Source organism: Typopeltis vanoorti, chromosome 17 (assembly GCF_054136105.1).
Source record: "Typopeltis vanoorti isolate ZY-2024b chromosome 17, IOZ_Tvanoo_1.0, whole genome shotgun sequence".
NCBI classification, from domain to species: Eukaryota; Metazoa; Arthropoda; class Arachnida; order Uropygi; family Thelyphonidae; genus Typopeltis; species Typopeltis vanoorti.
The window spans coordinates 17592730-17606856 of NC_143565.1; the positions used below are offsets into that span (position 1 = coordinate 17592730).

At 35.1% G+C, this 14127-nt stretch overlaps 1 protein-coding gene across 2 annotated transcripts; it reads left to right on the top strand.

Annotated features, from left to right (window-relative positions):
• Window positions 1–292: 292 nt before the first annotated feature.
• LOC150097194 (uncharacterized) lies at window positions 293–13810 on the top strand. Of its 2 annotated transcripts, none has more exons than XM_090407440.1 (2): window positions 293–386; window positions 13060–13810. In XM_090407440.1, the coding sequence occupies exon 2, from the start codon at window positions 13064–13066 to the stop codon at window positions 13496–13498; it is 435 nt and encodes a 144-aa protein (XP_090263566.1). In that variant the 5' UTR covers window positions 293–386; window positions 13060–13063; the 3' UTR covers window positions 13499–13810. The 2 variants fall into 2 exon arrangements, with proteins under 2 accessions (XP_090263566.1, XP_090263565.1); XM_090407439.1 differs by lacking the exon at window positions 293–386 and adding an exon at window positions 767–895.
• Window positions 13811–14127: the final 317 nt, after the last annotated feature.

Genomic DNA, 14127 nt, shown 5'->3' on the forward strand with positions numbered 1-14127 from the left:
ATGCTAACTCTATTTCCACTACGCAGCTGTGGAGATGGAGATTTCCAAAACTATAATATTCTTTGCTCATTCTCGATTTGGAGAGTTATGATTTAGATGCTCTAAGAATTCCGCTCTTGAAATCGAATATCGAACTTTTTCAAGCCACGTGAGGTGTTCAGTAAGCAGCGTGGTGTTCTTACACTGGCGATGAAATTCAACTATCAATTAACGTCCGCAGGATTCGATCCCACGACCTAGCTATCATATCTATTGGCCCAACCAGGCTAGCAGTAGTAAAGAGAGAAAAATTCTTCGTTCTGCTGTCGGTAAAGACAATGCCCTTTGGTTGGAAAGACCTGTCTAGGGGAGAAAAGAAATTCTTTAAGGATTTTTCTCATCTGAAGGTAAGTTAACTGGGCAAGTACAGGTGGTAGCTTTTCCCCTTCCGAAAACGTTTTTTTTTTTTTTTTTTTTTTTTTTTTTTTTTTTTCCCATCCCAGAAAAGAGGAAACCGTACAGATTGAAGAATTCCGCACATAAAACACGGCCTAATTGCTTCAGTTTGCTTCAGCTGCAAGTGACAACATACATTAAACAACATGTAATTTAAAAAATGAGTTTTTTTAAATCAAGTGGCTATTAGATCCAGCATTATTTTAGTAAATAATAAAAGTTATTTATAATCAGAACCGGGTAAACAGGGCCTGTCGCTTGCACTGAAACGGATGTGCAAAATATTTTTATCTCGCGTTATTACTGCTATTTCACGAGCAGACGTTTGTTTGCGAATGCTTGGAGTTCATTAAGAACGAAAATAAGAATATGATTTCTTGTCAAATATTTCAAAATCTAGGTTCCGGGTAGATTTTTATTTTCATAGGTGGCGGTACAGAACTTCTCTGTGTATTTTGAGGTCAGAATTTTTTAACACCGTGTTTAAATTATAAGAGTTTATTTCGTTAATCGTTGTTCAGTTTCATTTCATTCCTAGCGTTAAGTGTTATTTGTCTGGAGCATTAGTAAATGGAAACTGTAATATTAATATCACAACCTGCTTCCATAAACCTGCTAGATAACATTACGCAATTACTCAGACAGAAATAAGTCTTGTGACTTCACTAATAATAACTCTAATAATGACAAAAACATTTTCCACCCCAAGCCTCTGAAATCAACGCTTTCGATGTTACATCATGTTAACGTACGATGTAATATAATATTGTGCGTTACTAAAATCATTGGATTTTCACTTTTAAATGAAAAATTTCGGTTCTTTAAATAACACGTAGTGACACAACACTCCGATTGTTGAGGTAGTCTAATAATAAAATTGAATTAATTCTCTTATTAAAGTACTTTACCATCAGTAACCAGAAAGTACTGATGTAAAAGAATTTTAATAAGAAAGTTTAGGAGTTTTATTATTAAACTACTTGCCCTCAACAGTAGTGTTGTGTTATTTAAAGAACTTTTTTTTTTGTTGTTTAAAATTAAAATCCAATGATTTTAGGTTATAAGTGTAAGAGTTATAAAATCTTAGCGAAACGTGATATTTTAATTTGGAATAATTAACAACTCGCAACTCAAGTTAATACATTGTGTTCCCCCCCCCCTTTTTTTTTGTTTCTTTCACTTGTGATGACTCTTTACAAAAAACTGGGAGACTTCACTACAAAAATAGGAAAGGTAGAAATATATATAAAAAAAATCATTGGAGGCCAAAGTTTTCATGAAGAAATAGATATTAATGGAAAAGGACTGATTGATTTGGCCATATATAAAAATTTAATATTAAGTAGTATGTTTATGAGGAAGCATGTACACAGACATAGAAATTACTTGATGGATTTACATTTAAACAAAAAGGCCATATTGTAATTACTAAGTCATTGAATTGCATCTAGAATATTCAGAGGTGCTGAGTGCAATTTGATCATTTTGTAATTGGAACCATTTCTAGTTTCAAAATATAGTAAATATTTTTTCAGTACATATGAATCACCTGAGATCCAACATTAGCAAACTCGATAAAACAGAGGACAGAAGAAACTTTTAATTTTAAATTGAATTTAAAATTTTAAAAAAATGACAAAGAAATAACTGAAAGAGACTGAAAATATTGAAAACATTTGGAGCCACATCAAGGATAGTACATAAGTAGCAGCAGAAAATTCAGTTGGATCCAGAGTGAAATATAAAAAAAAATGATTTAATGAAGAATGTGAAATGGTGGTAAAGGAGGGAAAAAGTAACTGGCTTAATAACTCATCTGATATTCATACTGCTCAAGTTATTTTAAAAGGGAACAGAAAGGAAGCCAATAAAGTAATCAGACAAAAAATAAAATTTTCACATGAACATATTGGAGATGGAAACTGTTTATAATAAATAACCAAAGAAAATTTTCATATGAAATTAGAAACCAAAAAAAAAAAAAAAGGTCTACATATGAAAGCAATAACAATCAGCAATATTAGTGAACAGATATTAACTTCTAAAAATGAAAGAGCAAACAGGTAGAGAGAGATTTAACCATCTTCTAAATTGCAAACTTGCTGAAACTTTTAAATAGAAAACTTATCATACTTGTAACCTAGGGGTACTTGAACTACTAGTTGAAGCAGAAGAAAGTATAAAACAACTTGAAAATAAAAAATAAATAAATAAAAAATACCAAGTAGTGCCAAACTTATCAAATATGGGCAATGAATTAACTACAGAAATATAAAGACCAATAAATTTAATATCAGAAAATGAAGAAATATCCTCAGAATGGAAGGAATCGCAGTATGTATAAAATAAGAAACAAAATGAATGGTAAAATTACAGAGGGATATGACAGCTGTCTGCAGTTTAAACAAAATTTTATCTATTATTATAATAAAAAGAATCTTACCATAAGCTGAAGGCAACATAGGCAAATATTCATCCAGAATTCCAAAGAAATAGGCTCACAGTTGACCAGATTTTTACATTATGATAAATTTTAGAGAGAGAGAGGAAGAGAATATAATTATTATTATATGGGTACCTCCATGGAGTCCGAAGATTCATCACAGGAGACACAATCTATGATACCCCCCTTCTTGAACCCATTAACAGACAAAGCACTCACAGCTTGACTCTGGCAGCCCATTCCACTCATTCACAACTCTCCAAAGCAAAAAATGCAGTCCTCACACTCCTACTAACCACACTTTGTTCAACTTCCAGAGATGACCCCTTGTTCTGGTCTGCTGAAACATTTCTCCTGCATCTATCCTATAAAACCGTTTAAGCAACTTAAATGTTTCTATCATATCCCCTCTTTTTCTCTTATCTACCAACTTCTGCTATCCACACACCTTCAATCTATCCTCATAAGGAACATTTCACAGGCCACTCACCATCTTGGTCACTCACCTCTGAATCCTCTCCACTGCTTTCTCATCTCCAACAAACCCAGGGGACCAGACTTGAGCACAGTAATCCAGATGTGGGCATATCAAGGCCTTATAAAGAGGAATAACAACCTCCTTCTCTCTACTTGTTAATGTGTTCTTCAATACCCAAGTAATCTTATGGGCAACCTTAGCAATATGTCCTCTAAACTTTAACTCTCTGTCTACCACTACCTCTAAATCTCTGGCTTCATCTATTTCCCAGAGTACAATGCCATGAATGTGATGCATGGCTTGTAATCTATTTATCCCAAAGTGCATAACTTTACGTTTCTCGACTGACCCATTATCTTTTGCCCATACTGACAGCCTATTTAAATCATCCTGCATGCCTTCATATTGCTTTGATTAATTATTACTTTACCTAATTTTGCATCATCAGCAAACAACTAAATATATCCTTTCAGGTTATTTCCTGTATCATTAATGTACAAATTAAACAGCAATGGTCCCAGCATTGAACTTTGCAGCACACCTGTTTTTGCCTCGATTCTGTCCCTCCATACAGTGCCGTAACGAGGGTGGCGAAAGAGGCACCTGCCACAGGTGCAACTAGGTTTCGGGTGTGCAACGTAAAAAATTAAAAAAAATAAAAATAAATTAATTAATTAAAAGTCTGCTAATTTTATGTTATATTTTTAAATTTCGGCAATACGCCGCTTTAGACGCACAAATTCTGCAACACACTGCAACTCATTTTGATGGGGTTAATAGTAAGTATTTGCCGGCCTGGCTGGCCGAGTGGTTAGTGTATCCGCTCTTCAGTCAAGAGGCTGCGGGTTCGAATCCCGCCTAGGCATGGATGTTTGTGATTGTCTTTCATCTTCATACATACATTTATACAAGTGAATAAACACTCCCCATGGACTGGGTCACCATGGGGGTAGTAGACCCAACCCTCCCGCAATGGGAGAGACCTTCCCCCCCTGCAGTGGGTAGAAAACAGGCTGAATATCATCATCAATAGTAAGTATTTAACATATTGCATTTAGTAAAATTAACTTGTTACATTTAAATTTTTCAAAATTTTTGTCATTTTTGGGTTGGGGGGGGGTGCAAGTTAGACACTTGCCACAGGCACTTCGAACCCTTGTTACTGTACTGCCTCCATATACCACTTTTTGATATCTGTCCAGCAGCCACCCTTTTATCTACTTATTCAATGTCATATCCATCCCCATTTGTTCTAATTTGCATAATAGAGTTCTATGTGGTATTCCATCAGATGCCTTTGCAAAATCATCATGTAGCCATTTCCTTTATCCAACTCAGATGTTACTCTATTATAAAAAGTTAATAAATTACTAATGTACACTAGTGACCAAAATTGTGGAAACCTTTTGGAAAAAGTGTATTTTTGAAGTTTGATGGCTCATAACACCACTTTTTTTTGGTGTAATACCATAAAATTATATATCAATGGAAAGATAATTTAATCAAGAATGTAACACAACAAAGTTTGTTCGGTTATCTGTATTATAGCCATATGTAATATCTGTTATAGCCAAATAACCAGAAAAAAGAAGCACATCCTGCTTAGGTTGATATGAAGTAGCTTTCCTTCATTTGAATGTAGCCAATGAGCATGAGTGTTTAGAGAGCTAATCAGGCATCATCTTGTTTTGGCAATGAGACAATAAGGTCACAGTAGGATTTAGCTATTGATGTCATGTATTGAAGCTGAGAGGAAAACATTTGTCAGTGTGTTATGTGATTGCTATCAAGTTGGTTGGTTTTTTTGTGTTCTTTCATTTAGTGAGCTTGTAAAACGTAATACAATTAAAGAAATGACACAAAGAATTGACTGGTCACCCAGAAAGCGATGTAAAATAGTACTATTAAGTGAACAAGGCTACAGTTATGAAGAAATTAGAAGCAAAATTGGTGGACTGGAAAAGGTGCACAACAGCAAGTGATGATAGAAGAATTGAGAGACTGTGCCTACGTGACAGAAGAAAATCATCTGGGTGTATACAAGGTGAAATGGTGCAATACAATGTGAAGTTGAATGCAAAGACTGTTCGGAGCAGACCGCAGGAATTTGGTCTAAATGCTAGAATTCCACGAAAAAAGCCATTTTTATCTCTCAAACGAAGGTTGAAAAGATTAAACTGGGTTAAAACCCATGTTACATGACAGCAGAACAATGGAACAGTGTTATTTGGAGTGATGAGACCAAAATCTCCCTGTTTGGTAGTGATGGCATAAAATATGTAAGGAGAAGAATCAGAGAAGATTTGCATCCTGATTGCCCGTGAAACACCCACTTAGTGTTATGATCTGGGGTTGTATGACATCAAAAGGTGTGGGTAGAATTTGCGTGATTAATGGGAATATAAATGCCCAAAAATACATAAAAGAATTACTTGAGCCAAAACTGAAGCCTTCCGCACGTGATCTTTTCCAAGATAATGAAGCATTTATATTTCAACAAGATTCATATTTCAACAGGATTCAGCTTTGTGTCATGTTGATGCTGTGTGCAAAAAAGTGGTTTCAAAATAATCATATTCCACTGCTGGAATGGCCTGGGAATAGCCCAGACCTTAACCCAATCGAAAATCTGTGGAGATGACTAAAGAAACTTGTTAGTCAGAAGCAACCTGCCAATAAAACCTACTTAATAGATGCAATAATTCAATCTTGGTTTCACATTATAACAGCTGCAGAACTAAAAAAACTTGGTTCACTCCATGGGAAGGCGTTGTAAGGCCATAATTAATGTCCAAGGTTACCCAGCTAAGTATTAACTCACATTGTGAGAATTTTTGTATAATTCATTTTTTCTGTGTGTTTCAGGTTTCTTCTTTATAACTGCTGTTCTAATAAAAAATCCTTCATAAAAATTATTGCATTGCATTCTTGATTAAATTATCTTTCCATTGATATATAATTTTATGGTATTACTCCAAAAAAAGTGGTGTTATGAGCCATCAAACCTCAGAAATGCACTTTTTCCAAAAGATTTCCACAATTTTGGCCACTAGTGTATGACTGACCCTTCACAAAGCCGTAGTAGCTTTAACATGATCAGCTTGTCATATTTATATTTATAAATATGACAAGCTGATCAAATAAGACTATAAATATTAAAGGAAAAAAAAAAAAGGCTATTAGACTACTGGCAGCTGAAACATAGTATTAGCTAATGGAATTAGATTTGAACCTTTCATTCAGTGGTGCACCCAAGGAGGGGGCCAAGGGGCCCTGGTCCCCCCCCCCCCCAAAAAAAAAGAAAAAGGAAATAAACACTGAAAATTTTCCAAAAAACTTTTCCTAATTAAAATTCATTTTTTATTTATGTTGTGTCTTCTATTTCTATACTACTTATCATGTATTGGCGATCATTGCAGATGCTCAGTCATAGGTCGTATGCAATGCGTAGTGTGTATTCGTAAATCATCTACTCAACTCCCCCCCCCCCCAAGATTATATCTTGAGTGCTTGGCTCCCCCCAACATTAAATCCTGAGTGCACCACTGCTTTCATTATTAGGACAGGAAGGACAGGTTTGAAACAAGCAAATGCTCTTTCATGCCTATTTAATTTAGCTTTAGAAAAATATATTGGGGAAAATGTTAAAGATAACGCTAGTTCAAAAGCAATATTAGATTAAATGTTACGGTAAGCATCTGCTACATTACAAATCAACTAGGTTAAAACTGAATATTTAAAAGCATGGAGAAACAATAACCAAGGGAAATGATCAGTTTATTACTGATAACCAGAAATTTAAAAATGCTACTTCATCCAAATATTATGGAACATTAATTACTTGAGATAATAAAATTAGTACTGGATATACAAGTTAGAATGCATGCATCCAATAGTTATTATCATTTACTTCACCACTTATCTTCCAAAATTCTCTCAAGCAGAGTAAAATAGAAATATACAGGGCAGTCATTAGACCTATAAATATTAAGCAGTAATGTTTCATGCTATGCTCCACACACACACACACATATATATATGTTATGGTTAAAGTGATAAATCCGGTTATTATTAATAATAACCGGTTAAAGTGAATAATTTACGAGAATTAATCACTTTATTATTATTATTATTTTAACGGTGTCTACATGGAGTCAAAAGACTCATCGCGGGAGACGTGACATTGACACGCTAACCATTATTTACACAATACCTGTCATACCTCTCCTTAAATTCATTCACAGTTGAAGCATTCACAACCACCTCTGGCAAAGCATTCCACACATTCACAACCCTCCAAGTAAAAAATCTAGTCCTAACACCCTTGTTAACCACACTCTTACACAATCTCCAGGGATGGCCCCTCGTTCTCTCACATCCTGCACTGGTCTTAAAAATATCAACAGTATCAATCCTGTAAAATCCCTTTAACAATTTAAATACCTCTATCATATCTCCTCTCCTATGTCTATCAGCTAGTTTTTGGAGCCCACAGATCATCAATCTATCTTCATAGGGAACATCCCACAGACCTGCAACAATCTTTGTAACTCGCCTCTGAATCCTCTCCACCACTTCCGCATCACCAAGAAATCCTGGTGACCAGATCTGTGCACAGTAGTCAAAATGAGGTCTTATTAATGCTTTATAAAGTGGGACAATCACTTCTTTATCCCTGTTTGTCAGTGTTCTCGTACAACACGAGCTGGTATACCACCCAATCCCACAGATGTATTGACATTGAGGTTATGCAATAGACTACTCACCTCCACATCATTCACCACAATTCCTGTATAATTTACTGGTACATTTGTTTCTGTAATGTCACCACCTGGATGATATATTCTTGCAAAGTGCTCACTCAGTAACTCAACTATATCAACTGATTCAGTTATCTCCCTACCATCGGCATTCTTTAAAATCATTCTGCCATGTACATTTTTCCTTTTACTTATTACATATCTAAAAAACTGTTTAGGATTCTCTTTAGCCTGCATGGCCAATGTTCTTTCGTAATCCTTTTTTGCTTTTCTTACCACACTCGTTACCTTTCTGGCCTGCGCTTTATACCGTTCGTGTGCCTGCCGGTCACCTTTCTCCTTAAATTTCCTCTATAGTTGTTTCTTTTTTCGCAGCTCAAGCTTAATGGTGTTATTCATCCATTTAACCCCTAGTTGATTTATTATTCGGACTCTAGGTATACAGTCAGCCATTGCTTCATGCAAACACTTCTTAACTACTTCCCATGCGCTATCGACTTCTAGTCCTTGCAGTTGTACATGCCATGGCACTGAACCAATCAAACTCCTAAGCTTGTCATACTTTCCAGCCCGATAATTCCACATGTACCCTGTCTTAATTGAAAATTCTACACCTTTAGCCACCTCCCAAGTCAAGACCCTATGATCACTCTCACCGATTGGTGGCAATGTGGTCATATTTGTTACAGCCAAATCCTCAGATGTAATTACTAGGTCAAGCACTCTCTGACCCCTAGTATTTTCCATTACATGCTGTCGCAGATAGTTATCCCTTAATAACCGCATAAAATCCAATTCCTTCCTCCCGTGTGTCCTCTCCTCACTCCAATCAATGTGATCATAGTAATCACCTTCCTTCCACTCATTTCTTCTATTTGCTTGTGCATACTGTCACCACCATCTTTTCCATCACCTGGTCTATAGCAGCACCCAATTGTATAATTAGTTCTGCTAGTCACAATCTCACACCAAATGGCCTCAAATGTGCTCTTTTCTCTATCCTGCAATTCAACTTCTATTCTCCTTGGCTGCAGCTCATCAGCTATCATCAACAATACTCCTCCCCCCATTTTATTCTCCCTGTCATTCCTGAACACACTATACCCATCACATTCAATCCCACTAGCTATATCATCTACAGTCAGCCATGTTTCACTAATACCAATAACCTGTGGTCTGGAAGTGCCAACCATGACCAAAAACTCTTCTTTCTTGTTCCTAATACTCCTAGCATTAGTGTATATGAATTTAAGATCCCCATTAGCCCCAACCCTACCTTGATGCCTTATATTAACTATCCCACTCTGATTTGTTGTCCTTATTTGCTCGGGCATATTATATTCATTCTTACATTCAACTGCCTCCCTAAGGACTGTATATCTACTCCCCCCCCCTTAATAAATCTAGTTTCCCTGAATTTGCACATCTACCACATTCAGCAACACTTTCTCAAGTCTTCTTAAACCGTAACCATTCAAATGCAAGCCATCCATCTTATATAGATCCTTTCGCCCATCGAACTCACTCCACACATCCACAAATTCCACACCATTCATCATACATAACCTACGCATAAAGTCATTCGCAATTATGTCCCTCCTTTTAAACATTTCACTGTCATACCGTGGCAAAAGACTAATCATTCTAACTCTCTCACTCTTTTCTTTTGCTACCTCAAACAATTCATTCAGGTCTTCTATCATTTCTATTTGTCTTCTTTCAAATCATTCATACCTGCCACAACAATCATTTCTTTCACCCTTTCCTTTTGCTCTCTACTAGACTCAGTTACATCCTTTATGGTCACACCAGGTTGGTACGATTTTGTCAAATCCTCTACTATCACACCTCGTACTAACGAGTCTCCATACAGCACTCTATCCTTCATTTTGTTCATGTTCCACTCATACGCCTATTTTTCCTGTCATACTTTTTAATTATTGGCTGGTTCATTCAGTCGACTTTTGCTCATATGCTCTAGCTGCTGTTTTGCCCTTTGTATCGCACCATTCAACAACGCTATCTCACTCATTGCGTCTATCTCATCTTTTTTATTCTCAGTAAAACCATTAATACTATCATTCACACTTTCTACATTCACACTCTCACAATTCTCTGGTACAACCTCGCCGTTTCTTGTCATAACCCTATTTTCTTCATTCTGAAGTTTGACAAAAATATCACACTCACGATCCGAAATACTCTTCAATTTCTCATTCTACCTACATTTTCTAACTACATTCACTCCTTTATTATCATCTAACCACACTCCGACCACACTCCGCAAAGCGTACATTTCGCAGCTAGTACACTGAATCATCTCTTTTATACTACCATTCTTTGATAAAGATGGCGAACCATCATTACTGGCCGCCATTTTCCTTCATACTGGAGCCATACTTACTTGCAACATATTTTATCAAATTATAAATTATAACACACCAAAAACACACAAAAAGATGCACTAAGAGACGCAAGGCAAACAAAACTACGCAATATTAAATAAATTTATCAACGATAACTGAAAATAATACTTATCTTATCCGGAGCTTTCATGAACACTACACACTACAAATCCCTCTAGCAGCAACAGCCCCAATAAAATATGTTATAAAGACACACAAAATACTCTAAAAACACGAAAATCATTCTAATATACTATAAAACCAATTTTCTAAGGAAAAAAACACACACAAAAAACACCAAAAATCACCAATTTTACAAATTGGTGACTTTTGGTGTATACTACTAATACTAAATTACACCGACCACTGACCATATAACCTCGAACCCCAATTATAGCAACAACCAATTACATATTTAGCCTTGTTAATCTTTATCTCACACCAAACAGCCTCTAATGAACTGCCTCTACATACCTGTCACAGTGAGGTACTTCTATCTTTTTTGGCTTTAATGTTTCGTCTATCATTAATACCCCCCCCCCCCCCCCAGCATTCTGTCATCTCTGTCCTGCCTGAAAATACTGTACCCCTTACATTCAATCCTAATAACTATATCATTCTTGGTTAACCAAGTTTCGCTAATTCCTATAATTTTTGGCCATGTTGTACTAAGTAATGACAAAAATTCTTCACACTTATTCCTAATACTTCGAGCATTAGTATACATAAACTGCAATACTCCCTTCCTCCCATAATCTCCCTGTGTGCAAATTAGCCCACTCTGTATACTGTTAACATTCTGCAAACAATTAATCCCAATTTCACAGCGACCTTAGTACTATTTACAGCTGACTCTATCACCTGCCTCCCTAGCAAATCCCTTTAACCGGTTAAAGTGAATAATTCCTAGAGGAGTCTGGTACATGTAATAAAAACATGTTTATAGGTTTTCATTGTCAATAGAAATTATAACAGCTTAGGTTAGGTTAGGTTAGTTTATAATGAAAAAAGTAAGGAAAGTACTTCTTTTGCTCTCAATGAAATCAGAAATCATTATAAACTAACCTAACCTTTATCGGTTGGGAATCATAAACTAACCTGGATGTCGCATGTCGAACCAGAGTGTGGTCGTAGTTTGTCGTGGGTAGATTAATGGGGATGAAAGATTAATGTTGTTGTGGGCCGAGCTTAATGATTGCAGGCAGTTAAATGGGGATAACAAATAAACGTTGTTGTGGGCAGATGAATGGGGATAATAGATAAATGTCATTGCTGTACCTCTTTCCTCATCAATGGAGAAAAACACTGATCAGTTCCTCTCTGATTTATCTATCATCCCCATTCATCTGCCTACAACAACTTTTATTTGTTAACCCCATTTATCTGCCTGCAGTCATTAAGCTCGGCCCACAACAACATTTCGATACAAAATTAATAATGGAAAAACTCACGTACAAAGATTATTTAATAGTATAATTTTCACCTGTGTGTCACAGGCATCTTCAGTACATTAAGCTCAAATTAAATAATAACTGACAATTCCAAAAAGCACCACCTAAGTAGCTGGCGCTTTTTGGAATTGTCAGTTATTGTTTAATTTGAGCTTAATGTACTGAAGATGCCTGTGACACACAGGTGAAAATTATACTATTAAATAATCTTTGTACGTGAGTTCTTCCGTTATTAATTTTGTATCAATATGTCTACTCACGGTATACCTCTTTTAAAACTCACAACAACATTTATCTTTCATCCCCCTTATCTGCCCACGACAAACTGCGATTACACTCTGGTTCGACATGCGACATCCAGGTTGGTTTAGGTTAGGTTAGTTTAGTTTAGGTTAGTTTATAATGATTTCTGATTTCATTGAGTACAAAAGAAGTACTTTCCTTACTTTTTTCATTATAAACTAACCTAACCTAAACTAACCTAACCAATAAAGGTTTAGTTAGTTTATAATGATTTGCAACCGATAAAGGTTAGGTTAGTTTATACTGATTTCCAACCGAAAATGGTTAGGTTAGGTTATAATGATTTCTGATTTTTGATTTCATTGAGTGCAAAAGAATTATTTTCCTTACATTTTTCATTATAACCTAACCTAAGCTGTTATAATTTGTATTGAGAATGAAAACCTATATACAAAACCTATAAACATGTTTTTATTACATTTACCAGACTCCTCTAGAAATTATTCACTTTAACTGGTTAAAGTGATTAATTCTAATTATTCACTTTAACCGGTAATTATTAATAATAACCCGATTTATCACTTTAACCATAACACACATATATATTTAGGGTGGTTCAAAATTCCATGTATGAACTTTGAGGGGAGGTAGAAAACATCAAAAATGAATGATATTCACTTTGCAGTGCAATATTTCATTTAATAGGGAATCAAAATGGCCATGGCTCTTAATTCAATAAGACTACTACAATAATATATATTTAAGGAAGTTTTTTTTTTTTTTACCCTAGAATTTGACATAATTTTCTTTCTTTTTTTAATTACTTTTTTTTATTAATATCCAGGTGGATGTCCCATATTCTGAGGACATGGATAGCAAGTTTTCGCAAAAAGAAGTATTTTAATGATATTGGAAACTTTTGTTTACAGCCATCAGTTTTAAGCTTAATATTACCATCATCAACACTTAATAATGATAACAGAAATGATTCACAGTCACATATCATGGAAGAAAATTCTCTGCTGGAAGTATTATCAGGAGAAACAAATAATGTGCAGCTTCAGCAAGTTCCTTTAGTTAGCAGAAAGATTATTCCTGGTAAAGGTCCTCCTCCTGAGCCACCACAAGACTGTTGCATGAGTGGTTGTGCAAACTGTGTTTGGATAAAACATGCTGAAGAACTAGTAACTTATTATCAAGATGGAGGGACTACTGCCAGAGAAGCTATTGAAGAAATTCAAGATGAGAATTTGAAAGCCTTCCTTAAGTTGCAATTGAAATAGTTATTTAAACATGTAAATTGTATAGTTAGTTTGATAAGCTAGAGCAAATGCTTTTTTTCTCTAATTATGATTAGTTCTAGTCAATGGGTAGTCAGTCAAATGCATTTTCAAGCAAATCCGTAGTGATATTTTTTGTGATTGTAATTGCTTTCTTGAGAATTCCCTGAGTACTCTGTTTTAATGAATTTCATATATTTTGTCTTTAGTCATAAAAGTGTAAGCCAATATTATAAGTTATTTTTGACATATGATTATGCTAATTTATTGAAAAGTATATAACTTTTAATAAATTAAAAAATCGATTTGTCTTAATTGAAGTCTAATGTATTATTTTTTTATGATCCCCCCTTTCCCCCTCAAATGAAAAGGCGGTGAACATATAGTACATAAGTATCATAGATGGCCTGAGAGTTTTTATTTATTTATTTTATTTTGTTTGCATCATTATCTGAGCAATGAATAGTTAAGATCAAATTTTTTAAAAAACATGCAAAGTTGAAAACAATGTATTCTTTGTTATTGCATTGGTTCCACATAGTGCTTGATGAGAGATTGTATGATGCTTTTCCAGATATTAAGGCTTTAAATTAAAATACCAGCATCATTGATACAAGGACTGTTTATTAGTC

Coding starts and splice junctions, on each gene's coding strand:
- LOC150097194 (XM_090407440.1), top strand. CDS start 13,064: ATGTCCCATATTCTGAGGACATGGATAGCAAGTTTTCGCAAAAAGAAG.